Source organism: Mchenga conophoros, linkage group LG4, assembly GCF_057382185.1.
Source record: "Mchenga conophoros isolate Kocher_MC1m ecotype Shallow Benthic linkage group LG4, M_conophoros_male_GT1.1, whole genome shotgun sequence".
Classification (NCBI taxonomy): Eukaryota; Metazoa; Chordata; class Actinopteri; order Cichliformes; family Cichlidae; genus Mchenga; species Mchenga conophoros.
In genome coordinates, this window is record NC_140529.1 from 37,159,849 (window position 1) to 37,184,736 (window position 24,888).

The following is a 24,888-nucleotide window of genomic DNA, read 5'->3' on the forward strand; positions in this document are numbered from 1 at the left end:
GGCTTAATAGTCACGCAGTGTAATTGAAATATCTGCATGACGATAAGCCGTGAACAATGCAGCGCAAGCATAAACTGCCTCTGAGCTCATATACGGCATCGATTTTCCATCACTTCCCACATACTGGGAGAACAATAAATCAGCCATTTAAAATGTACTGGCCGTCCAGCAGGGTGGGGTGTACCAACCACTGCTTGGCTAGTCAGTGTGACACAGACCCTGTGGTGAAATTCAAAAAGAAAACTTATCTGGGGACAATCAAGGACAGAGAAGTTTAATCGAGGTCTCGGGAATCTCTGCTGGAGCTCAAGCAAAAAGCCAGAAACACCCGGCTCTTTCACGGCCGCTTAATCTTTTCAATCAAAGCTGTGTAAAGGGCCAGGATCAACACTGTGATCAACTCTGTTATGCAATGGCCTCTATCGTCTCCCCTTCACACCCTGGAGCCAACAAATACTGCCAGGAAGGGGAAAAAGAAAATAACGCATTCAGCCATCCATTTATCCATTTGGGTGGTGAACATGAGAATCAATCAGCAGGAGAGCAGATCTCAGTCAACAGATCTTTGTAAGAGCTTTCAGAAGTTGAAGATCACGTCACACCCACAGCTGACAGTGCTGATGCACGAAGCCGATGCTGATTAAAGATGTGACCTGATGAATTATCAACCCGGCTGCTTTTAGGCCTTATTATTGTGAAGTAATTATTCTGTCTCTTTGTGAATTCTTCATTAAAATGAGAGGTTAATGCACAATAAAATATTCACATCACACTTAAGTGGCTTGTGGCTGAGTGAAACTAAATATGACAATGCAAGATCACAGGCAGCGTGCGGCTAATTTAACTCGGTGCACTCGACAAACATCACCCATCATCTCCCTGTGGGGAGAAGAGGCGTCGGTGTCAAGCCTGTCACTCTGTTTGGGTGACTGACAGATGGTTGGAGAGCAGGCCTAAGGTGAGGCGCTAAAAACAAACCATAGGGCCTGAAACTCCAGGGGGGAAGAAAGAAAGGAACTCTGAATCAAACAGGTTAAATTCTGACCCGTTTGATCACAAATGCTGCCAAAGCTCAAAAACCCGGATCAAAACAGGTGTCATCCTTAATGTTTTTCTCATCCCTGCTCATCTCTACAGCGCTGCTGCTAAAGGTCTAATCATCTGCACGGGGACAGCTGCTGTCAAACCTAAAGATAACCCACAATCTGTTGTCCGCTGCGAACAAAGCACCCCGAGTGCTGCAGACTGTCCGTCTGGGGGAAAAAAATCTGCCAAAACTGCTCAACAGATTCACACATAAAAATCTAACAATGCAGCGCCGGGCAGACGAGACGCGGCCAAACAAACCGAACAAAGTGAAGTGACGTTAGAAGCCCAGCTGCTAAACTGGTCTCAAAGATAAGATGGAGTAAAGTCTATTAATCAAACGGTAAAATTACACATCCAATATTCAGATTCCTGTTTAAGGTAATCTGAATATTACTTAATGTAACTCCCTTTTAAATAATTCAAATGTCTTTATTCTCCTGACATGGCATTATAATAACCTTCGACTTTGTGTTCATCGACAACGAGCGTCCCACTGCTGATGTGCTAACAATGGAAGCCTTAAAACGTGGACACGGTTTAGTAGTCTAGAAGGGTGTTAACAAACACACATGTCAGAAAGCATTGTCCTTTTAGCAGACAATGTTTGTCAAATTTCCAGGAGGGACATGATTAGAAATGCGTATATCAGAGGGACAGCTCAGGCAGGGATGGACAGTGCAGAGGGAGAGCTGATATATTGGGCAAAGGATGGTGAAGCTGGAGCTGCCAGGCATGGATGTGGTGGAGGAAGGAAAGCAGGTGGTTGGTGTGACAGAAGATGACAGAGATAGGGTGAGATGGAGGCCGATGATAGGCTGTGGCAAGCAGCCAAAAAAAAGAAAAAAATGAAGATTTGTTAAACTTGAGTTTAAATCCAAAATCAAAACGAGCACACTTATAACTGTGCAAAGCACTCATTACATTCTCAGGTTAAATGTGACCATGAAAGGAGAATAAACACATTATAAATGTTATTTAACAGAAAGTACCTTGGAGTTAGTTGGTTTTGTTTTCATGCATTACCTGCAAAGAGCAAAATAATATGAATCTCGTAAATGCAGCTCCTGAAGCACTCTTTATCCTCAAAGCTGTTTATGCTGCTTTAAGTACATGATGACCATTTTATCCTGTTTCTGTCTAATCCTGTATATATCGTGCAGTGGAATAAAAGATCAGAACTGTTGTTTTTTCCCCAATATTTCTTTGTTACAGTTATTTTAAGTAATTTCAAATAATGTGTAACGCTTCAGACAGAAACACGTAATGGTACCTTACAACAAAGAAATAATTATACTGTAATTATATTATAAGTAACTTTAAGTAATACATAATTTTTTATGTATTGCAAAACTTAAGGTATTATACAGGAAAGAAGAAATAATTAATTTTTAAGTAAATGTGAAAACAAAAGTAAACTATGAAAATTATATAAGTAATTTAAGTAGTGCTTAAACTCCTGGTAACTTTGCAGAAAAACAAACAATGTTTCTCCATCTTACACTGTACGTAGATATAATACTGGAAAATATTGTTGAATTATGATTGAAATTCCATTTATTTACGAGGCAGTTATGCTCTTAGTCAGAGGTTGTATAATAAAGTCCTACCAGCTTTTCTATCATCCGTTTTCTAAGATGTCAGTGGGACCAGTATCAATATCACTTCAGCCAATCAGGAGACGGTTAGCTTCGCGGTAGAGTAACGGGACCTAAAACGGCTCGTTTCACTCAGCGGATCAGCTGCAGGGCCTGTGGTATTAAGAATTTTTTAAAAAGAAATGCTTTGAGCGGTGAATCGTACAAAGCCACTCAAGCTCCAAAGGTACAAATGTGGCAGTGGAAATGAGAAGAACAGGGCTCCTTTAAGAGTGTGAGACGAGAACGTCCTTGAAGCTGGTCTGGCTTGAATTAAGTATTATCTTTAAAACATCAAGGTTACAGAAAGATTCATTTAAATGCACAACTTTGGTATTTTAAGGTGTGTCGTTTGATGCCAGTTTCAATTTAAGAGAATATCTGTCCTCTAAAAAAGTAGATTAAAAAAAAGTGTGACCCATTAGGGTGGATGTGTGCAGGCGGATTGGAAATGCTTTTTAAAAAACATACAGCTGGAAGAGGATATTTCTACCGATGAATAAAGGTGAGACATGTATATTTATCATAAAGCTCGGCCTTTCAGATAGCAATTTTGAGCATGGCTTCCTGGGCGACCTGTCCTAAACTTTGCAACTGAGTGAAAGTGGTGGGTCCCAGAAATAAACTCCCAGTTCAACACAATGGAAGAAGAAGGGCAACTGAGCTCCCAATGCAACACTGAAAAAGACTTCTGGTTCTGTGTGGGGCTGGCTTTGATGGTCCCCTGCAGGCAAAAGAAGAGCTGATAAGAAAGAGTCAATTATTTAGAGTCATCAGTCTGGGTAGTAACTTTAGGCTAGAGCCTCTGACCCCACACAGACCCCAGTGAAGACGCAGGCCAGCCACTGTGAGCCGACCACAGGAGTGTTTTATCCCCCCTAACAGAATTATGACTTATTGAAGATATGAAAGAAAGATCTGATGGACAAAAATACTGTTAAAATTATATTCCTAATAAAAAACAAATAAAAATGTAACAAATTATTACTTGTCAGCTGTAAGCTGATTATGATAAAGATCATATTATTTCTAGTTATTAACACAGTGAAAAATCGAACGCGAGGGGTGTAAGTTTGACTCATTTAGATCGGTGTAATGAACAATAATTACATTTGTGTCATTACATATTGATTGATTGATTGGTAATTTATTTCAACATGTGAACAATATACAAGTACATTTAGAAAAGAAATGAGAGAAAAAAAATATACTATACAAATTACATACAAAAAAACATTCTGATTAATTTACATGTTGAAAGGGAGTGGGAAGAAGTATACACTTATTTAATCCCACCCCTGTCCCATAAATTATCAGTGAATATTTAGTCAGCTTCCTTACTGATATAATTTGTAATAAAAATAGTGAACAGATTTCTGATATACTATATACTATAATATCACATCATGAATTTTTTGTTTGTTTGTTTTTAAATAGAGACATTCACTTAATTTAAATATTTTCCTTTTCTTTATAGATCGAGAAGATCATATTTTTATAACTCTTTTTGAACAGTTTTATGTTTGGACATTGCTTTAATTCCATATTCAGTTTGTTCCATAGTTTCACTCCTTGAACAGAAACACAAAAGCCTTTTCTTGTAGTACGTACCTTCATTGTTTTGAAGTTACAAAAACCCCTTAAATTATAACTTCCTTCTTTCAAAAAAAACATACTCTGAATATTACCTGGCAGTTCTTTATTTTTTGCTTTGAATAGAATTTGTGCTGTTTGAAATTTCACTATATCGTCAATTTTCAATATTTCAGACTGCAAAAATAGTGAGTTTGTATGTCCCTATAACCTGCATTGTGGATGATTCGAATTGCTTTCTTTTGAAGAGTAAAAAGTGAATGTAATGTGGTTTTATAGTTATTGCCCCAGACCTCTGCACAATAGCTTAAGTATGGTGAAACCAGTGAACAGTAGAGAATATGAAGTGATGTTCTGTCGAATACCTGTTTTGCCTTGTTTAGTACTGCAATGCTTCGTGATACTTTGGAATGAATATATCTTACGTGAGCTCTCCAGTTAAGTTTTTCATCTATTATTACCCCCAGAAATTTATTTTCACTGACTCTTTCAATATCAACACCATTTATTTGAATCTTTGCATTTGTATTTAAACTACTATTTCCAAATAACATAAGTTTAGATTTATTCAAATTTAATGATAATTTGTTTTTATCAAGCCAGAACTTCACTTTACTTATTTCATTAGTCATATCATAGATTTATATACAGTTCTCTGTTCCTCTTCATTTCTTCAAAGTGCAACTTTTTGCTATATAAGACTTATTCACATAATCCCATGCATGCCTGCACGCACACACGCACGCGGCATTGCCACTTCAAATTAAATTTTGATAGAAATAAACGTTAAAAGTTAAATCTACTCTTTCGCTGTAAGAACCCTGATGTCAGTTCAAAGCGCTGTAACCGATTTTGTCTTCATCGGGCGGTGACCTCGAGCTCGCACTGAGATGGTTTGCAGCCAGGTGTGAAGTGGCTTGGATTGTGAATTAGCACCTCTGCGTTTGAAGCTACGGGTCTGGAAAAGAGCGGAGGGCCCGCTCAGGGTTGGGTATGAAGTGCTGCCCCAGGTGGAAGAGTCCTTGTCACAGGTGAGGTGAGAGCAGAGTGGGAGACTGACAGATGCAGCATCTGCAGTCATTGTCTACAGTGGTGTGGACGCTGTAACGTCCTACTTCGGTAAAGAGACACCTGAGCATGAAAGTGAATGTGTTAAGTATTAATTAATCTATGTCTCTACCCTCAACAACGGCCACAAGCTGTGTGCAGTGACCAAATTATAGGTTGGCGGATAAAATGTGGCAGAAACGGGCTCCCTCTGAAGGTTGGCTGGGCTCAGTCTTAGAGATAAGAGGAGCTCAGGATAAAGCTGCCACTCCTACAAAAGAGCCAAGTGGACGGCTTTTGGTATCTGAGGATGAAACCTCCTGAACACCACCTAGCTGAGCACTTTCCAACTGCGGCGGGACCTCGACGTACACAGCACTGCTGGAGAGATTGTATCTCTCAGCTGGCTTGGAAACAACTGCTTGCACGGTTAGTTTGGTTTAGTTTGGTTTGGTGGTTGGACAGCATGTTTCACGCCTTTCCTAAACAATACTCCATTGTTGCAAGTTTGAAATGCGTCCACAGACAGCACGGTTTTCTTTTCAAGCATTTCAAAGGAACGGACAAAACCGCAGAGTAGCTGTTATTAGTTAATGAGAGTCTCATATATTTATATACATATTTCTGTTATTACTTAGCCATAAAAATCTTTTTTTCTTGTCTCACATAATCATGATTGATTCTAACGAAACTGTTAAATTAGTCTGCAAAACTGCAACTGTAAACGAAAAGTCCGGAGATCACAAGTCAGCATTATTTAAATTAGTTTTATATAACAAGAAGCTTCACCCCAAAGGAGACAAAGGAGAGAAAAGTTCATTTATTAGGAAATTATTTTGTCTGCTCATTCTGTTAAATATAAGCAAGGACTGGACGAAGAGCGAGAGAGAGAGGAGAGAGGCGAGGCTCCAAAATTATTCAGGAGAAGATCAGCACATCGATCACTGTCTCAGTGCAAAGTTAAAGCTCGAGTGGAAATCACAGTTAAGACTTCAAGGACACAAAACACTTCCTGTGGGCAGCCGAGGTGGGGGTGTGCAGGGTGTCGGGGGAAGTTTGAGTGAAGAAGAGAACAGAAAATGTTGTTAAGATCAGAGTCTGACAGAAATGGAGGCTGGGCACATTACGCCTTGTTCTTATGGGAGATAAAAATATCCATGCAGGGTGTACGAACATGGGCTGCTTGGGCCAAAAGAATATTTTTATCTGGTGCCCAGTGAAGTCATCACTGTGGAATACTGTTCCCTGGAAAACATGCTGTACTTGCACTGCTGAACAAACCGTTTCTATTCAAACCTCTTGCACTGTCTTTGCTTTTTATGCTGGAAACAACAAAGTCCACAAACTCTCACTGACACCTGTTTTTCCTCGCATGTGGTTCCCACATTTAACTACTGTCATGCTGTTTGTAAATGCGACTTGACTGAGACACATCGAGCTGAACAGAACCTGAGGGGACCATGAACTAAGGGGTTAGCAGGAAATTTGGGGCTTGTTAGTATCTCAAATGTCCAGAGCTGCAGTTTTAACTCCACAGGAAATACAAAATTGTCACTTATTATTGTAATAAAGAGTTAATGAATAAACAAAGTTGGGTAGGAAATGCAAACTATATGCAACACATTGCATGTGATGCAGAAAATCCATAAATATATTTTTATGTTTACTGATAAAAAGCTGCAGCAATTAGAAAATGGATCAGTTAATCTTTAGACTATTTTCCAAGAATATTCAATCCATAAAATTAATTTCGCTTTGATCTGGCCACAAATTGATTTCCACATCTCCTTCATTAGGGTATGAAACAGACCTGAACGCACTCACTAGCCTGTCCTGTGTAAATAAATGAGACACAAACCAGCCCTGAGAAAGTCCTGAGTGGTAAAATAATACATATTAATCCATGAATTCAGAAGAGTGCTGGTTTTCTGCAAACGTTGTTCTCTTGATTTGCTCTGGGTCTCTTTTTTTTATGACTGAAACAAGCGGCATGCATTTTGTGCAAAGGAAGAGTCAAGTATCTGCTTTTTATGTTACAGCCTGAAGCAGAAAGCCTGACCACAGGACAGCTGCCTCCTTCATCAAAGACCCACCTCCAACATGGACTGTTCACACTTCTACCCTCGTGTGGAGGTATGAAAGTGTGAAATCTAAGATCTGCAGACTAAAGAACTCTTTCTTCCTGCTGCCATTAAACAGAAGTTAATCTTGGCCTACTTTCATCTGCTACTGTCTGCATTTCTCACTTTGCACACTCACAGCTGTCTACTGCACATACAGCTGATCAAGTACTCCAAACTGCATAAATATCCACAATATGCACATAACTCACGGGAGGTCAGATTCTTTCATTTTATTTCTATAGTTCTATTTTTTGCACATATGTGATTTTATAACCGTTTTTAATTATAATTTATTCTATTTATCTGTTTTATATGTGGATTTTGCTGTTTGCCATCTGTTGTGGACATCAGTGGAAGAATTGCACAATTGTACAGGGACTGGTAAATGGTAAATGGACTGGTTCTTATATAGCGCTTTTCTACTCTTCTGAGCACTCAAAGCGCTTTACACAACTTGTGCATTCACCCATTCACACCAGCACATTTTTCCTAGGTGCTTTCTAACTGACATTCACACACATTCATACTCCGATGGACGCATCGGAGAGCAATTTGAGCTACAGCCACCCAGGGAAATGACAATAACACTTTGAAACCAAATTGAAAAGCCTGGTTAGGTTGAACCAACACAGCAAGATGTATTCTGTTGTTGCAAACTTTCTCAATTAGATTTTTAAAAACATGTTTAATATTTGCAAAAACCGCACAGGAGACACACAGAGAAATGTGAAAGCTGTCCACTTCTGTGCACATTTCAGCCAGAAGACAAACCAAAAGAACAAAGTACTGCATGTCCACTGATCCAGAGGATACTTTCAGCTGCTATGAATACAGGCGTGGCTTTAAACTGTCACACCTTTTTGGTGTGTCCCGAACAAAAAACCCTATAAATGAATCTTTAGTTGGTAGTAGGGCTGCCACGATTTGTCGACTAGTCACGATTACGTCGACTATTAAATCGTCGACGTAATCGTCGACGATTTAATAGTCGACGCGTCGTTTGAAGCTTTGTAAGATCGCAAAAGACGCAGGAATAAGTAGCAGGATTTAAGAGTGTAATAACGGACTGAAACAGAAGATGGCAGCACAGCATGTACAAGGATACCAGCTGCCGTTAAACCCCGAAGAAGAAGAAGCAGCTGTGTCCCAGAATTCATAGCGCGGCCCAGCTTAGTTTCCAACAATGGCGGCAGCTAGTTAGTTTTAATATTACTCTTATTATTCTTTCTGGGTCACAAAATAAACGTTTAACATATTTTCAGGCGAGAATGTAGCTGTGTAAACCTCAAATATCGGCTCAGTTTATCAGGACACCGCATATTTTCAAAAGCGCTCCGACGTTTTCGGAGACGTCTGTTACCCACTAGCTCGATAGCTAGCCGGGGGCTAGGCTAACTAGCGCTGTGAGAACACCGGACTCCCGGCAAATTGTTTTCAAACCCACCGCCGTCTTTCGCGACTCAGGTTAAATATATATGAGTCACTTAGATAAATTAAAAATGTTGTTGTTTGGCTTTTTTTTTTTTTTTTTTGTATTTTATTTGTTCCTGAGTAAATCGGTTTGTCTGAGATTAAAGTTATAGTTTTTACACAGCTGAATAAACGTCAAGCAGACAGCTGATTATCAGAAGTGTGAGATGCTGGAGAATTTACTCCGGTGTCCTGTTATATTTTAGATAGCAAGGAGTTTATTAAACTTCACCGAAACAATCTGCAAATTTCATTAAAATTTAATAAACTATCATCTTGTCTTTATTTTTAGTTAGCACCTTAAAAGCTTAAAGCTGTAAGCTAATGATAGTTATATAAGAGCAGATGCTGCTGGTGCAATAAGCTGTAGTTTTACGTCCAGTGATGGTTGCTGCATTTTATTTTTGAAGGACTTTTTGTTTATTTTGGATGATGATGATGATCTGATTAGTCGACTAATCGCATAAATAATCGGTGACTAGTCGACTATCAAAATAATCGTTTGTGGCAGCCCTAGTTGGTAGCTTGCACTGGTTAGTTGGATGTTGGAGGGATTTGTCAGAGCAGCTACAGTCTGCCAGCTCTCCACAGTTTGGCCTTGGTCCTAACATTTTGAGGTCAACTGACTGTGGCTGCAGAACTGGGCTAAGTTCCACTTCCTGAGGCTTGAAAAGTGACCGTTAGCTGGAAACTGATAAAAGTACCGTAGGTTAAAAAATGAATAAATAAACACTTACCAGAAACACCCGGTACGCATCTTTCCTCGTGACAGAGCCCCAGCACGGATCTGTGTCGTTGTACTTGACACTTCCAGCGCTGCAGGAGTGGTTTCCACTGCAGGCAATCACAAAAAAAGAGCTTCATGTTAAACCCCGTCACCTGTCGGCTGTGTGAAACAAACAAACTGTCACCGCAGCTCTAACTCTGACGCACAAACTTTTATCAAAGGTTTAATTTAAAATGTCTGTGTTTACACAGACGAAGATTTCCACTGAAGGAAAAGCTTTAGAGCGTATCGCTTAAGAGCGATCACTAAGCCTGTCATTGTTGCGTAACATAGCAAGCGTTAGGAAAATCATCTAGTTCTGTCAGTGTTACTCGGAGGTCTCCAGTTTGTGCCTTCAGGCGAGGCAAACTGCCTCTGAAGTCTCAGTTACAGCTCACATTTGTTCTAGCTGGAAGGTTAGCAAGGTTGGCACCAGAGTGAGGAGAATTTAATACAATGAGACAGCATCAGCATGCCAAACCCCTGGACAGGATGGAGAGGTCAGTTTTGTCATAACACCAATTAGAAGAGGGAAGGACACGTTAAATACGAGGGGGGGCATCCCTTATATGGTCACGAGGAGAAGCCATGAACTTAAAGCGAGAAAGATGGGAGAAAGAACGACTTTTTCAGACAGATGAACGGAGGCGCTGCACCAAGGCCCAGTTTAAGAGAAACAAGGAACATTTTGAACAGGAAATCATGCAAAGCTACCCTAGCAGAGTCAAAGAACAAAGACATGGAGCTGAAAATGAGAACCACAGGTCCCCTTTAAGCACATGTAGCATGTTTTTCCTTCTGCTTCTATTTTGGCTTGTGTTTTAAAGCCACCACACCTGTTTCCTCTACAGTGGCCCTTTTTTGCCCCTCTCCAAAAGCCTGAATGTTTATCAAGGGTTGGATTGTTCCCCCATTAATAGCTGAGAATAGACTGCTCTCAGACAGCTCGGTTTTACACTGCTGCTGCTGCCATGTTGGTTTATTTCACTGAAATAAATCAGTTAATAAAGGACTGTGCATTATAGCTTCCTTAAAACTCCTTTGAAACTGCCTGAAACTATTAAAAACATCACTGTCAGAAACTGTCACAATCCACAAATAATAAAAAAAAACACTGAAGGCAGAATGACTATTTCTGTGATCTGGGCTCTGAAGGGCTCAGTCCACTATAACTATATATGAAATACCTCATTTTCACCCAGACACTCGCAATAAAAACCTTTCTGGAAGCAAATCAACACGACTCAGTCGCCAGCAGCACCGGTATGAGGTGAGCAGGCCTAAAAGTGAGAGCGAGGCTTTATTGTCTTAATCTCGGGTTCAGCAGGTCACAACAGGACTAAAGAGAAAGGACAGAGGAGCCAATGAGAAGACGGGCGTGCTTCATTGTGCCAAAAGTAAAAGCACAAAGGTTATGAATACTTTTCATGAAGAATATCACAAGTAATCCCCAATTTTCAGATTCGTATTTTTAAGCTTGGACTCTACTTGAGCAGCTTTGCCACTTTAGCCCCACCCCCTTTAAGGCTGCACCTCCTATTAGCCAACTTTGTGATTGGCTGCCCCTCAAAGAAATGTTCTGAGTGCCAGGTGGGCGGGGTTTCTGCACTCAAAGTGGAACAAACGGTTTTTGCAAAATAATGTTTAATGAAGGCGTAATTTCAGCAAAATAGCTAAATATTTATTACACTACTACACTACTGTCCAAATTAATTTGAGTAAATAAATGAATACAGTTTCAATAATACAATATTAAACTGAGTATTTATGCCCTTTCATTTTTGTTACAAAGTCAATACCCATAAAAGAACTGAGACTAATACTTATCAATAGTCCCGATAAGATTCTACAGCAGCACCCGTTTCCAAACAATAGGAACAAATTAGAAGTGAAGTTAAACCACAACAGAAATTTCCACGTGTTCACAAAAACAGGAGGCTGCTCCCAGGAAAATGCTTTGGAGTGCCTCACTTCATGTCTCAAAGCAAAATGGGGCTTGCAGCAGAGAGGGGCCTTGTTGCTTAATGTTAATTAATTCTGTACAACTTCACAAGCACCTCCTATGAACTGGCTCTATGAAGTCCAGCGAGTAGAAGCTCCTGAGTATTTATGAGTCTGACCGGAATGAAATCACTAAAGTGAGAAGAGATTACCTGTACATACACTGACCTCTATGGTTGGAAACATTAGTCTCTATATTAATCATGGCTAAGACTTGCTTCTAATATAATCTCGTTATTTCGAAATAAATCCAAAAATAATCCTACCAGGCAACTTCCATCAGCGATATCGGCACAGCTGCTGCGTAGATGGCCAGGTCTCCATAAAGATAGACTATGATGCAGATGTAGAACATATTGACGCCAACTGAAAGACAAAAACAAAGACATTAATATATGAATGAGTCAGGGATGCATTGTACTCAGTGCTGAGAAAAGCTACGGACGTTAGGCATGACCAAATTCTGACAAATGGTTTGGTCAACCCAATCAAAGGACCTTATCTTGGTCTCGTCTTGTAGTCTCAGACAAATGCTCAGAATGAAATGAGGATTAATTCAAATTTGATCCTTCAATCTGGGTCCAGAGCCTCACTACAAGACATCCGTCCAGGTCCAAGTTTGAGTCAGGGGGCAGTGGTTTAAACAGAGTGTCAAGACCTCCCCCCTACCCAACTTCTCCAGCTCTACCAGGAGACACTAAGGCAAGGGTGGGAAACTCCAGGCCTCAAAGACCATTGTCCTGCAGGTTTAAGATCTCACCAAGAGTCACACCTGAATCAAATAATTAGTTCATTACCAGGCCTCTGCAGAACTTCAACACATGCTGAGGAGGTCATTTAGCCATTTAAATCAGCTGCATTGGATCAAGGGCATGTCTAAAAAGATCTCATCTCCTGGGTCTGCACCGGGGCCTCCCCCAGCAAGAACACCTCACCTAGGAAGAACCCAGCAGGCATCATGGTCAACTGACTCCTCGAAACTCTGAGCTGCTCCTAAAGGACCGAGCTCCTCACCCTCTCGCTAAGATGAGACATCCTTCAAAGGAAGCTCAGTTCCACCTCTTGTATCAGCATCTCATTCTTCCCCTAACCAAAGTGGATGGAGACTGACCTGTAAATCAACAACTCTGCTTTCATGGTCAGCTCTCCTTTCACAACAACAGACCAGTATGACATCCATGCACTGTGGAAACTACCTACAACTAAGGATACTCAAAACTGCCATAAATATACAGTCTACATGATGGGATATTTATGTTTGAGGACAGGAGTCTTTTTCAGAGTTTCACATAGAAGGTAGTGCGTTGATGGACGGTTGGTTTCCAGGCTCGGTGAGGTGTTTGAGGACAACTTGGATCCAAACTGAGTGCAGATGGCAACTCCACCATCAGGGATTAACAGGCAGGCGGCAGACACGGGGACAGAGCCATCACAGTCTGGTGTGGGTCACTCCTGTGTGTACGTACCACTCCCCATTAAAGCTTATAATTTGGCAATTACGTTTGTGTGACGCAGACAATCTTTACAGATCACCAAAGCACGGCTGGTTTCTCCACGTGAATAAAAACAAAGTAGCACGAGATCAATAAGTGACAAGGAGACGCATTTTTCATTTTTAGCGTCCGTCTCAACATTTCATCATGAAATATGAGCGACGGACCACGAGTGTGAAACTTTGCCATCTCTATTAAAATGTACTCTCATCTACACCTCTGCTCATTACATCCCTCCATCCCTTTTCTGGGACAGCGGCCTGCACGGCATAGGCACGTCTTACTGGTTCAATGAAATATATTAATAGCGTTAATTAAAAAAAACTAATCGGGGAATTTTCCTCATCAGCCTTTACTCTTTACAAGTTCTTTAACCATCTGTCCTCCTCTCGCCATGCAGCCAAGATCGAGAGCTTTCACCAGCAGACACATCAACACGGTGCCCCACACATCCATCATCCTCTTGAATTCTTAGAAGGGGTTTCGACCGTCCAACCGTACCCCTCAGCTAATTCATTACTGCCAAGGAAATTAGAGCATACAGTCGATTAAAAAGAAATAAAAGTTGACAGATTTACGGCTTTAAGGGCTACACTGCTTCTTTTATGGCTGAGGGTGCCCATCAAACAGTTAAATTAAGCAGTGACAGAAGTTGAAAACACGAGGAAGTGGCAGCCTAATAAACAACCATTCATCTCGTTGTAATTAAAGCTGTCAGCTGACTCACAACAGTCAGAATGCAACATTAGAGTCTGGAGCCCTACAAGAGTAATCCGAGTCTAATTTAGCCCAGACTCTATTAGAGTGTGCTGGTTATTATCATTATAAGAAAATGAAACAATTAATCATGTGGTCAATACAGTGTCAAAATGGAACACACCCATTACATTTTAACAGCATATGTACTACATATGTCATGGTGAACGGCTCGTTCTGTTAAGAACAAAGACGCAGACCCATGAAACATAAACAGGACTACAAAGGTCTGCACAAAGAACACCCTTACTGCAATTAAAAGGGGAGCAGCAGCCAGGTGCTGCTATCAAATGCACTTCATTAATTAATCACCAGTAAATGTGAGAACCTCTATAAAAGCTGTAGTTTTGGCAGCCAAAGATCTGACCGTGCAAAAAACCCAAGAACTGCATCTCAGACTTCACAGGCCTCAGTTAGCACGTTAAAGGTCAAAGTTCATGAAAGCACAATTAGAAAAGTCTGCACAAGTACGGCTTGTTTGAAAAAAACATGGCAGTACGGACAAACCGCAAGACCTCTGGAACAATGTCCTTTAAAGAGATGAGACCGAATTGGAGACAACTGACGATAATGCACAGCACCACAATCAGAGGAAACCAAACACAGAACATCAATAACAACACCTCATACAAAGGTGATGGTTAGAGCACCTTGCAGCCACTGAGTCGCCCATAAACTCTTCAAGTGTTAAAGCTTGGTCCAAACTGGATCATAAAACAGGACAATGATCTCAAGTGCAAATCTACAGCAGAAAAGCTGAAAAAGAATAAAAGGTGCAGTCTTCCAAAATCCAGACCTCAACCTGAGCTCCACAAAGCTGCAAACCTCTATGACCTGAAGCAGCGCTGTAAAGAAGAAGGATGTGACAGACTGATGAAGTCATATAGAAAACTGTTACTTCAAATCATTGCTGCTAAATGTGGTTCTGCATGCTGCTGGAATATGGTGTGAGCTTAGACGTTAACCTGCTTGCTTTGTCTGCACTGAGTCTGGCTTTCACACCAAGGTCACTGCGCCTTCATATTCTAATACTACAGAAAGTACAGGTGCAGGAATTAAATGGCAGATATTTCCACACAGTCCCAAGTTCAGAGTCTGCTGCAAACTAACGAAGCACTGTGGTCAGCACCTCGCATTACGATGGCCTAAAAATGTCCGGGTTCAGACTGGACAGCCATTAATAATTTGATCATGGATGAGACTTATCATTGAGAAACAGGTAGCAGGGTATTCTGCTGCTGCAGTCGGTAAATGATAGAAAGGCGAGCGCTCCACATGACCACGGGCGTGCAGGCCTTCGCTGCACCGCAACTAATTTTTCCCAATTACTCCGAGCCGCAGGCACGCGGGCTACAAAATGGGCCTTCGTGTAGGAGCTGAGGACTCCGTGTAGCTGTGAAACACTGCCGCCATCCATCAGCACATTTCCTCTGACTGACAGCAGACATGAAAACCTGCCCGGGAGGAACTGAGAGAACAGCACAAAGACCACATTTAGTTAAGACTACAAGGAGACTTTGGAGGGATTTAATACCATTTAAGTCCTAAAAGGAATGGGATAATATTTTATTCGTACTCTAGTACTAAGCCACCTGTGGCCTGCTCTTTAAGGTGAAGCAGTTTGGTTTTGTGATGCCTGAAAATGAGCTGTCATCTTATGGAAAACCTCTGAATTAAAAGGAAGAAAGAGAATATTAACTTTTATTCGGACCTCAGTAGTCGCCTTCTCCTCAGATTCCAGTTCTATCAAAGGGAAATTCTGATGAACACAAACTACAAACAGTCGCTAATCAAACCGATTGACGGCTTGACATATTTATCATGTAGAAAAACTGAGACGTGCTGCTGAAATTGCATTTTTGTATCTTATATTAGTATACTTCAGGGATGAATGTGTAGTTACCCGTCTTTACACTCACAGAAAGAGGAGTTTCACTCGTCCAGCTGTATGTGGCCATCGATGTGAAATGAGTTTGACATCCCAGCGCTAAACAATCACTAATCTCTCAGATTAACATCTGGAGAATATCTCCCTTCTAAGTCGGAGCAGAAGTTAGTCAGTTGCTGTGTCATTCTCGTGTAACCAGCGACACAATAACAAAAACAGTAACTGCGATAATGAGTCCGTGTACATCAATGGATCCTAAATGCTTAAATGCATTTTAAATGGCACAAAATACAAAAGAAATGCTCTCACTAACAACATGCACATTGATTATTATGTTTTGCAATAAAGTAAAACGTGATGCAAAAAAAGTTTTACTTATAAATTTTTTTGTCCAAACACAAAGAGACAAAATTCCCGAGAAGCTTCATTGTTTGGTCATTTCACCTGCATCAACACAACGCCAGAAACGCTGACTCTCACCTCGAGGTGGTTTTCTAAATGATTGCCTACTAGGATATTCTGCAGTAACAGAAGTCGTAAAGTCCAGGAATTACATTAAACACTTGGCTTTCCATCAATCTGATTCCACGAGTCAGTCTTTCGCTCTTGCACCGATGGACGGTAGTTTGTCCGTTTCACAGATTGCAACAGCAGCGAGAGGGCTGAACAGCATCAGATCACGGGAGGAGACAGCTGAATGACAATGAAGACAACAAGACAGGAAGTGCTGGCACTAGCTAGTTAGAAAATAAAAGTATTGCCTACTTGTGAATCTGCGTGGAAGGGGACTGCTTTATCACATGGATGAAAGCACTGCAAGTTACAAAGACAAAAGCATTCAGTAGTACAAGGGGGGATACAACAGAAGTAAAGCCTTCAAGGAGGAGACTGAACTTGTGATCACAACAAAACTTTGAAATTAAATTATCCTAAAACTGCTACAGGAAACAGGTGTTTGTGACTTATAGAAAAAGATCAGGAGCCATGCTGGAGCAAACGTGTCCCTTCATCTTCCCAGTGGCTCGGGCCCTGCTGGTTTTCATTTTGCCAGAGCTCTGCATGCACAAGTATGACATTTAAGTAAAAGTCACTCAAGTATTAAAAATGGATGTGCCCATGTTTGGCTCTCATTAAAGACAGAGGTCTGTGTTAAGACAGATATATCAGTATTCATGTCCACGGCCCTCCATATGTCAGGGGAAGGACGGCTTGCATTGAAGAAACAAGCGTTCTGTTTGCAGAGCCGTGGACAAACGGCAAATCATATCAAAAGTATGAAACGCCGGGACGAGACGCTGATGCGAGGATGGCACTCCCGCTCACCTCCCTCTCTCTCTGCCTTTGTGACTTTAGCCAAAGTCGTCTCCTAATCAACTTTCAAATCGTCAATGTGAAGGTTATAGTAGCACCTTTCCACAGAGGTGCAGATAAACCTGCCTCCATCAACATTCCTGTCAGTGGCTGCAGGTCAGGCTGATACGATATCCATGGCCTTATTCCAAGCCTGCTTTACCGCTGCTGCCACCGTCACGTCAATTTCAGCCCAGGAGGAAGTCGAATGCCCTCTAAGAGTGCCTATTCAACAGCAGGAGAGATGCTTTTTAATTGCCTGCTACGGCGCGGGACAGGAAGACAGTGTGCAATCACGCCTGCAGGTCTTTGAAGAATTGAGGGCGGTGATAAAACTGTTTTAAAGTCCTGTAACTTTAGCACAGCGTGAAGGCGTTTGTTTGCACCCATTCTTGTTAATAACGCATGAAGAGTGCTGAATGCGCCTGTCAGTAAAGACTGCAGTCTGCCCTCAGCTCATTTTGTTTTACTCGGCTTTCCAAGAAAAGACAACTGCCAGCTGTCAGATGTCAACATCTGTCTCCTCACGCCCATAATCCCTCACAATTTAGGGTTGGGGGTTTTTGGACTTGGTTTGGATTAAGTTGTTGCCTCTACAAAGAAACAAAACTGCTCAGCCCACACATTTCCATACAGACTATAAATAGTCCCTGATAGACTGGCTGGGATTATGTTTCATTTACATTTTTAATTTTAGAAAACAACCCTCTAAATTCTGTATAAACACCGACTGACATACAGAACCAAAAAATAAAGACATATCTCAATTTTTCCCCTCATTATCAGATTATCTGCTGATTATTTTCATCTATTACGGCCCAAAAAATCAACTCAAATTTAATTTATAATCATATAAAATGACAAGAGACAAACACACTGTTCAGCACACCATGTGTGTACCTCAGTGACGAGTGTTTCCTAAGAGTTATATCAGTCCTCAGGTGTTTGCATGAATTAGAATTAGAAAGCCTTGACCTGCAACCAGGGTGTGATCAGTGTGTACGTATGTCTACGATCAAAGTGCTGTATGTGTTTGTTTGAATGAGATTTTGACTTTTAAGCTGGGTTTAGACTCCATTACATTGAGTTCATGTTTCATTTCCCACAACAGTTTTCTCCCTTCTGTTATGCTGACTGGTTAGAGCAAAGAGACGTTTGCTATCGGAGTCAGGGGTTAAGTTTTTGTTTTTTCTACCACTCAGTCCAGCCTGCTGTGTCTAGTTTACTTTTTTCAGGAAACTGGGAACGCGCATTTGTGTCTTCACGTATTGATTATTGTAACTAGGGCTGGGTATCGTCACTGATTTCTAGAATCGATTCGATTCACAAGGTCCCGAATCGATCGGTTTTATTACAGACACAGCGTTTTGAATTTTGCATAATTTTAAAAAATTAGGTTTTCTTTTCGGAAATAAGTAAAAGGAAAAAACTGCGGAGGGAGGGAGGGGGAGAGAGAGAGAGAGCTGTGCATGAAGTGTGATTTTATCGTGGTGGAAGTTCGGTCAATAATGTTTGGAGAGAGTTAAAACTAACAGCTTTAGAATCGGCGCAAAAAGGGCGTGAACACAAAGCTCGACCCGCCGACGCATCAGAATCAGCGAGCTGTCGGCTTTCAGCCCCGACCGTGTCCGTGCCGTTGGGTGAGAAAGGCGACATCTCACTGATTCTGATGCGTCGGCGGGTCGAGCTTTGTGTTTACGTCTTTGTGAAGAATCTGTGTTCCTGTTTGGTGGTTTTCGAAATTTTGTGAGGTTTAACCTGAGATTCTGGCGTTTCTGGCAAAATAAATTTATATTAAAAAATCGATTCAGGATTTTAATGAATCGATATCACGTTATCCAAGCCAGAATCGATTTTAATCGATAAATCGATTATCAAAACCCACCCCTTGTAACGCTTTAAAATCAGGGGTGGGCAATTCCAGGCCCCGAGGGCCGGTGTCCTGCAGGTTTTAGATCTCACCCTGGGTCAACACACCTGAATCACATGATTAGTTCGTTACCAGGCCTCTGGAGAACTGCAGGAGCTAATTTAGCCATTTAAATCAACTGTGTTGGTTCAAGGACACATCTAAAACCTGCAGGGACACCGGCCCTCAAGGCCTGGAGTTGCCCACCCCTGCTTTAAATGGACTGGCACCTTCATACCTCTCCGACCTCTTACACCTTTATGTTCCATGCCGTGCTCTACGATCTCAGGACTCTGGCCAGAGCCAGAAAAAAGACAGCTGGAGAGCTTTTTCTTTTCGTGTCCCGTTCTTGTGGAACAACCTCCCTCAAGATATTAGGCAGGCATGCTCTGTGGAGGTTTTTAAAACTAAGGTGAAGACACATTTCGTAATTCTTTGCCTTTTAGTTTTTAAATTCTTACTGTTTTTGACTTGTATTGTGTTTTACTTGTACTGCTATTTATCCCTTTTATTTATTCATCTTTTTAGTTTCAGATAGCTGTATAGCACTTTGTTTGAAAGTGCTTTATAAATAGTTATTATTACAACTCGACGCAGCAGCGCAGTGTCCCTGCAGCTGCAAAGAGCCAAACATTCAGAAGGTTTTATATTTATGATACCGATTTGGTGATTTAAGAATACGATATTATTATAGAATATAATATTTCAGACACATTAAAGTTAAAGACATTTCTCCAACTTTTGTTGTGTGCAGATTTTTATTTGGTTTTTGTCCGTGGGGAAGTTGCAGGTTGCCTTTTGGTGGCCTAACGATGCAACACTCACAGCTCAGTTTAGTTTAAACTTTCATCTATCAGCTGTTATAAATGCAGACATCAACAGATTAGCAAACAGGGAATATTGGCTGATAAATAAAGCCTGCGCTGCACTTTTTCAGTGAACCCCACCTGACTCCATTAGCATCAGTTTTTCAGTGTGTTAAATGTAAAGTTTTACCTTCATTCTGAAAAATTATCTGAACCACACGCTGGGTTGGAGTTTGGATTTTTTATATTTGTATATTTTTCCAGCACCTTTGAGTGACTTCATGAGTGAACATGAGATTCTAATGAAAAACATATTTCTATATGCACACTGTTAAAAACAAAGTGCAACCAAATTAACGTTTAAACATCGAGGCCCACTCCACAAATGCCACAATCCAACTATATTTTTCTATAAGCAAATTTGAGCATGAGTATAACAGGACATATCATCCGTTCAATAAAACGCACCAATTTAATGTCTTTGATGTGGAGGAACAGAAGCAAGCGTCAGTACTCTGGATGTTTAAAGCTGATAATTCATTGGAGAAACTGGAGTCGTCGATGCTTTTTTCAGGTTTGTTGCTTTGTTGTCTGTTAGTCTTGTGATGGACAAGCTATCAGCCAATGTGCACACCTTGGATGTGTGCTTGGACGCTTTCTCATGTCTTTGTGACCCAGAGGAGTCGCTCCCTACTGGCCATTAAACAGAATGCAGGGTTAAAGCCCTTTAAGATGTCTACAAGAAACAATGTTTGAATTTTTATTGACCCAAATATTAAAAAGTCAGTGCCTGCTTATTAAAACTGCATGACTGCAACAGATGAGAAGTGGATGAAGTGGACAGGAAGGTGGTGAGCAGGTAGAAGCTGAGCGGGTCGGCGTAATCGGGACAGAGAAAAGGGCTCCGTCTCTTTCCTCGACCAGCACGTGTTGGGCTAATTCGTTTCTGATTAGAGTGACTGGGCTGCTTCTCACCACATGAGGGAGAGAGACGAGGAGAGAAAACTCATTTCCTTATTACCAGTCGATAGCTGCCCGTGTTTCACCTGCATGGAGTCGTTTCGTGGTGGGAAAGGTCGTCAGCCAGCCTCGTTTTTTTTTTCTTCTTTTAAGCACATTAACCAAGCAGAACAGGCGAGTGAGTGACGAGCAGACTGTACGGAGCGCACTGCAGCTTTAACAGCATGAGCTGCATGACAGCATGCATGAGTGCGTTCACACGTGTGGGTGTGAACATGAGCCGAGCGGATGTGTTACACTGAGCGTGTGCCAAGTGCTCCACCTGCTGCCGAAACGCTGAAGGACAGAGCGTGTCAGCGCAACGATGTTGTCGGAGCTTCGACCTTTTGCTGTTCCTTTACTCCTGCAACAACAGGGATGCTGCAGACTGTGGAGGCACCCGCGCCGAGTGAAGAAGAGCTGGCTGGATTAATGCAAGCGGACAAGAGGAGCAAGGAGACGAGGAGAGGAGGAGACGAGAGCTCCGATATGAGCCTCGAGGCTTTGTCTGTCTCCGGTTGAAGGTGATTCTGCCTTTAATTCAACAGCAAAACTTCACAGAGAACTCATTAGCCCCAAATCATTCAGGAATTTGCCACAAGTGCAGGTTACCCTCACTCACCTACTCACCCACCCACAAGCAAGGCAGAGAGATTAACAACCTTGATAGGGTCTCAAACAGGTAATTAAAACCAGAGGCAGTTTTTCCATTTATAATTACATCCAATTAAACTGCCAGCAGTCTTCCTTTTGTAAATGTGAGCACCGGACATTAAAAAAAATATCTCTCCCGAATTATCCCACACAACCCTCACTACTCCTCCATATAAATGTTACGCGTGGCTAATGACGGCGACGTCGAAAGTTAATTGAATAATGGCTGAATAATGGGCAGAGAGAGGAGGTGAAGAAGGAGCTGGAGGCAAGAAGATTATTACCTTTGTTGAAGAACATGGAGGCCATCTGACCCATCTCAACCCGCTCCATGATGTCAAAATGATCGGCCTGCCCTGATCTCTCTGTGAAGACAGGAAGCAGACGACGGGAGTAAAGACACCTCGTGCAAGGAGTCAGATAAGCCCAGACTGAGATATCTATCTATCTATCTATCAAAAAAAAGTGTCTTTATACTTGCTACAAATTTACTACATTTATTTAAAGAATTCACATTAAAGCATTTTAACAAATGTAACTTTTTCTCAGGAAATGCCAGAAATGATGATAATTATACTCAGAGGCTGTTCCACCTTGTTTCATTTGCCAAATTGTGAAAATCTGAAAAATATTTAATATAAAATCGCATAAAACTGACAATTTTTGTTTGATAAATGACAAAGTCTAAAATTCATGTCGTTAGCCAGTCATTGGAGCACTTGCTGTGTCTCTAATGTTTGATGTGAATATTAACTTGTCTGTAGCTGCACTGCTGTCATGTGACTTGCTGATTGGATAACTACATGAGTAAGAGGAGCCTGAGCCGGCACACCTCGACTTCAGAGCCTGGATCCGGAGCACGATGAATTTGTGATATATTAAGTCTATACATGTCTCACAGTTCTTCATTTCTGAATTTTATGTGCATTTGTGAACACTTCCTGCAAAATGAGCAATTTTGGAAAATTGCTTAAAGGTAAACTGTGCTAAGCAAGCCATGCACATACATCTGTAACGTGTAATAAAGCCCTCGGCGAGCGTATTTGTAGAGGTGAAACCTTACAATGAGAGAGAAACCTGAACTAAGTGCGTGGTCTTGATGTAAGACTACATCTTCTTTCCTATTTTTCTAAAGAGAGCGACACTCACGAACAGACAAGATGGGCCTCGTCTCCGGCTCCGATCGACCCCGGCACGTGACCTCGTCGTCGTCTGAATACTCGGACGTGGAGTCGCTGTTCTCGACCTGCTGAGGACGACAGGAGGAAAGCGTGACTTCCTGTTTTCCTCATTTCTAAACACAAACAATCAGCAAACAGCTGCAGCAGAGGAAGGTAACATCTGGAAACTACAAGCAGCAGCTGGGAAACCCCGTGGAGGACGGAGGCAATCGCGTGCCCACAGAGTCTCTGCAGATTAGCGTCAATTAGGTGTCAATGATGAGGTGAGTGACATAGGGACAAAGATCGGACGAGGAGTGACAAACAGCAGCTACATGGCCCGCCTTACAGCGCCAATCACAACTTAACTAAGAGTTCAACAAACACCAGACTGCAGGATGTGAACCCGCCTTTTAAAAGATGGTAAATTAGTTTCTTGGACTCCAACCTTGATTTTAGCCTCACCTCACAGGTTTTAGGCTGTTTTCACACCGACACACTTTGTTTGCTCAGGTTCAAATCAGGGATTTTTGTAAAGTCGTTTTTCCTGTGGTTTAATTTGTTTTCATACAAAAAAAATAAAAATCTCCAAGTAAGCCAAAATCTTCGGTACAAACCATCTGAGAACATTTAACGTGGCTATTGGTCAGATGTGTCAGAGGCAACAAGAGTAAATACAGGAAGGAGGACAGAAACCACCTCTTCTACCACAGTCTGCACCCCAGTGTAATAACCGTGTTCACAGATTATAGCATCACTCGGACCACCTGACCCTCCTCCTGATGGCTCCCAGATCTTAAAATTAAAACAAAAGGAGGGTCACATGTTTTTCAGTAACCACCTCAAAGCTTTTAAACATCCCACTGCTTCATAGCAAACAACGACCTATTCACTCAAACTGCAATTCAGATAAATTAAAGACAACCACAAACATAAAATGTACATAAAACAAAAGCAGACTGGATAAAAGGCATCCGTGTAATGGATAAAAACAGGTGCAGTCACAGTGCTAACTGTGCTGATTTAAAACGATTAAACGGGATCCGTTTCTCTAACTTGAACAGCTTCTGCAGATTGTGTAGAAAAGAATCTGTTTCAATATTAACCTGATGATTTTCAATAGTCAGGCCAAACATTTATTATCCTTCCTGAAACTCTGAACACTATGACATGTTAATTCAGTTACAGTCCTCCTAAAACACCAGCAGAGGGCAGTCATGGCTCCCTCCAGGCAGGCCTGTACGCCTCCCATACTAAACCAGATCACTCCTGCTGGGAGGGCTCCTCTTTAATACCTCAGGTAATGAAAAGTAATTGATTGATAACAGCTGGTGGTGTCTGACAGTTTTCTTTGCCTTGAAAATGAATCCCTTTGAATTCTTAAATGTTCAGACAAAAAAATAAATTTAAAAGAAACCCTTTTGAGAGTTTCACAATTTAGCCTCCAGTGCACTGCCAGACTGCCAGAATCATTTTAAGCTTTGGTATTTAATGGCAGTTGGCGGGAGCACAGGTAGATTCAAGCAACAACATTTTTGTGTGTAGCACCACAAAAGAGCCGTGTCCTCAAAAACTGTACTTCAAACTCAGTCCTCCTCAAATACATAAAACACTTTAACCCACAAAGTCACAGTGACGACAGGTGCTGCGTACGCTTCGTCATATTTCCTCGTCTTAGCTTTCGGGAGACGTTCGTTTGTCCCGTTATCGCTGTCTCTCTCCGCCTTTCTTTTCGTCACTGTTAAATATTTTTTGGAGAGTTTGTTTACTGCACTTTATCTCCTGCTCTGTGCTGTGTGTGTGCACGTGCTCAGTGCAAAAAACCCTGCCACCTACTGTAGCGGATGTGCAATCACACTCTATTCTAGTACAGCAAAGAAAGCATGCTCCCCGGGGTCACACGCTCCCCCTCTGGCATCGCACCCCACTGTTTGAGAAAGGCTGCAATAAGGGATCTGTGCTGACTTAAAGCTGGGAACGTATGGACTTTACACCTGCTGTTATCATTAACCCTCAAAAACATATAATATAAAGAGGTTAAACATATCACAGCTTATATCCATCCACCAATTATTTTTAGTGAAATCATTTAACAATATGTTAACTGGCACTCATTCTCTCTCCTTCCAAACTGGCTGACAAAGGTCAAA

General features: G+C 41.4%; 1 protein-coding gene across 2 annotated transcripts in view; it reads right to left on the reverse strand.

Moving 5' to 3' along the window:
• Positions 1-24,888, reverse strand: part of slc38a12 (solute carrier family 38 member 12) — a 79,813-nt gene that overhangs the window by 45,948 nt on the left and 8,977 nt on the right. The window contains exons 5-8 of one of the 2 annotated variants that reach the window (XM_085272178.1): positions 22,728-22,824; positions 21,863-21,943; positions 11,990-12,089; positions 9,694-9,790 (exon numbers count right to left, since the gene is read on the reverse strand). In XM_085272178.1, the coding sequence (XP_085128304.1) occupies positions 9,694-9,790; positions 11,990-12,089; positions 21,863-21,943; positions 22,728-22,824 (375 nt within the window). Of the gene's footprint in view, positions 1-9,693; positions 9,791-11,989; positions 12,090-21,862; positions 21,944-22,727; positions 22,828-24,888 lie in introns of both variants that reach the window. The other variant, XM_085272177.1, reaches the window with a different exon arrangement.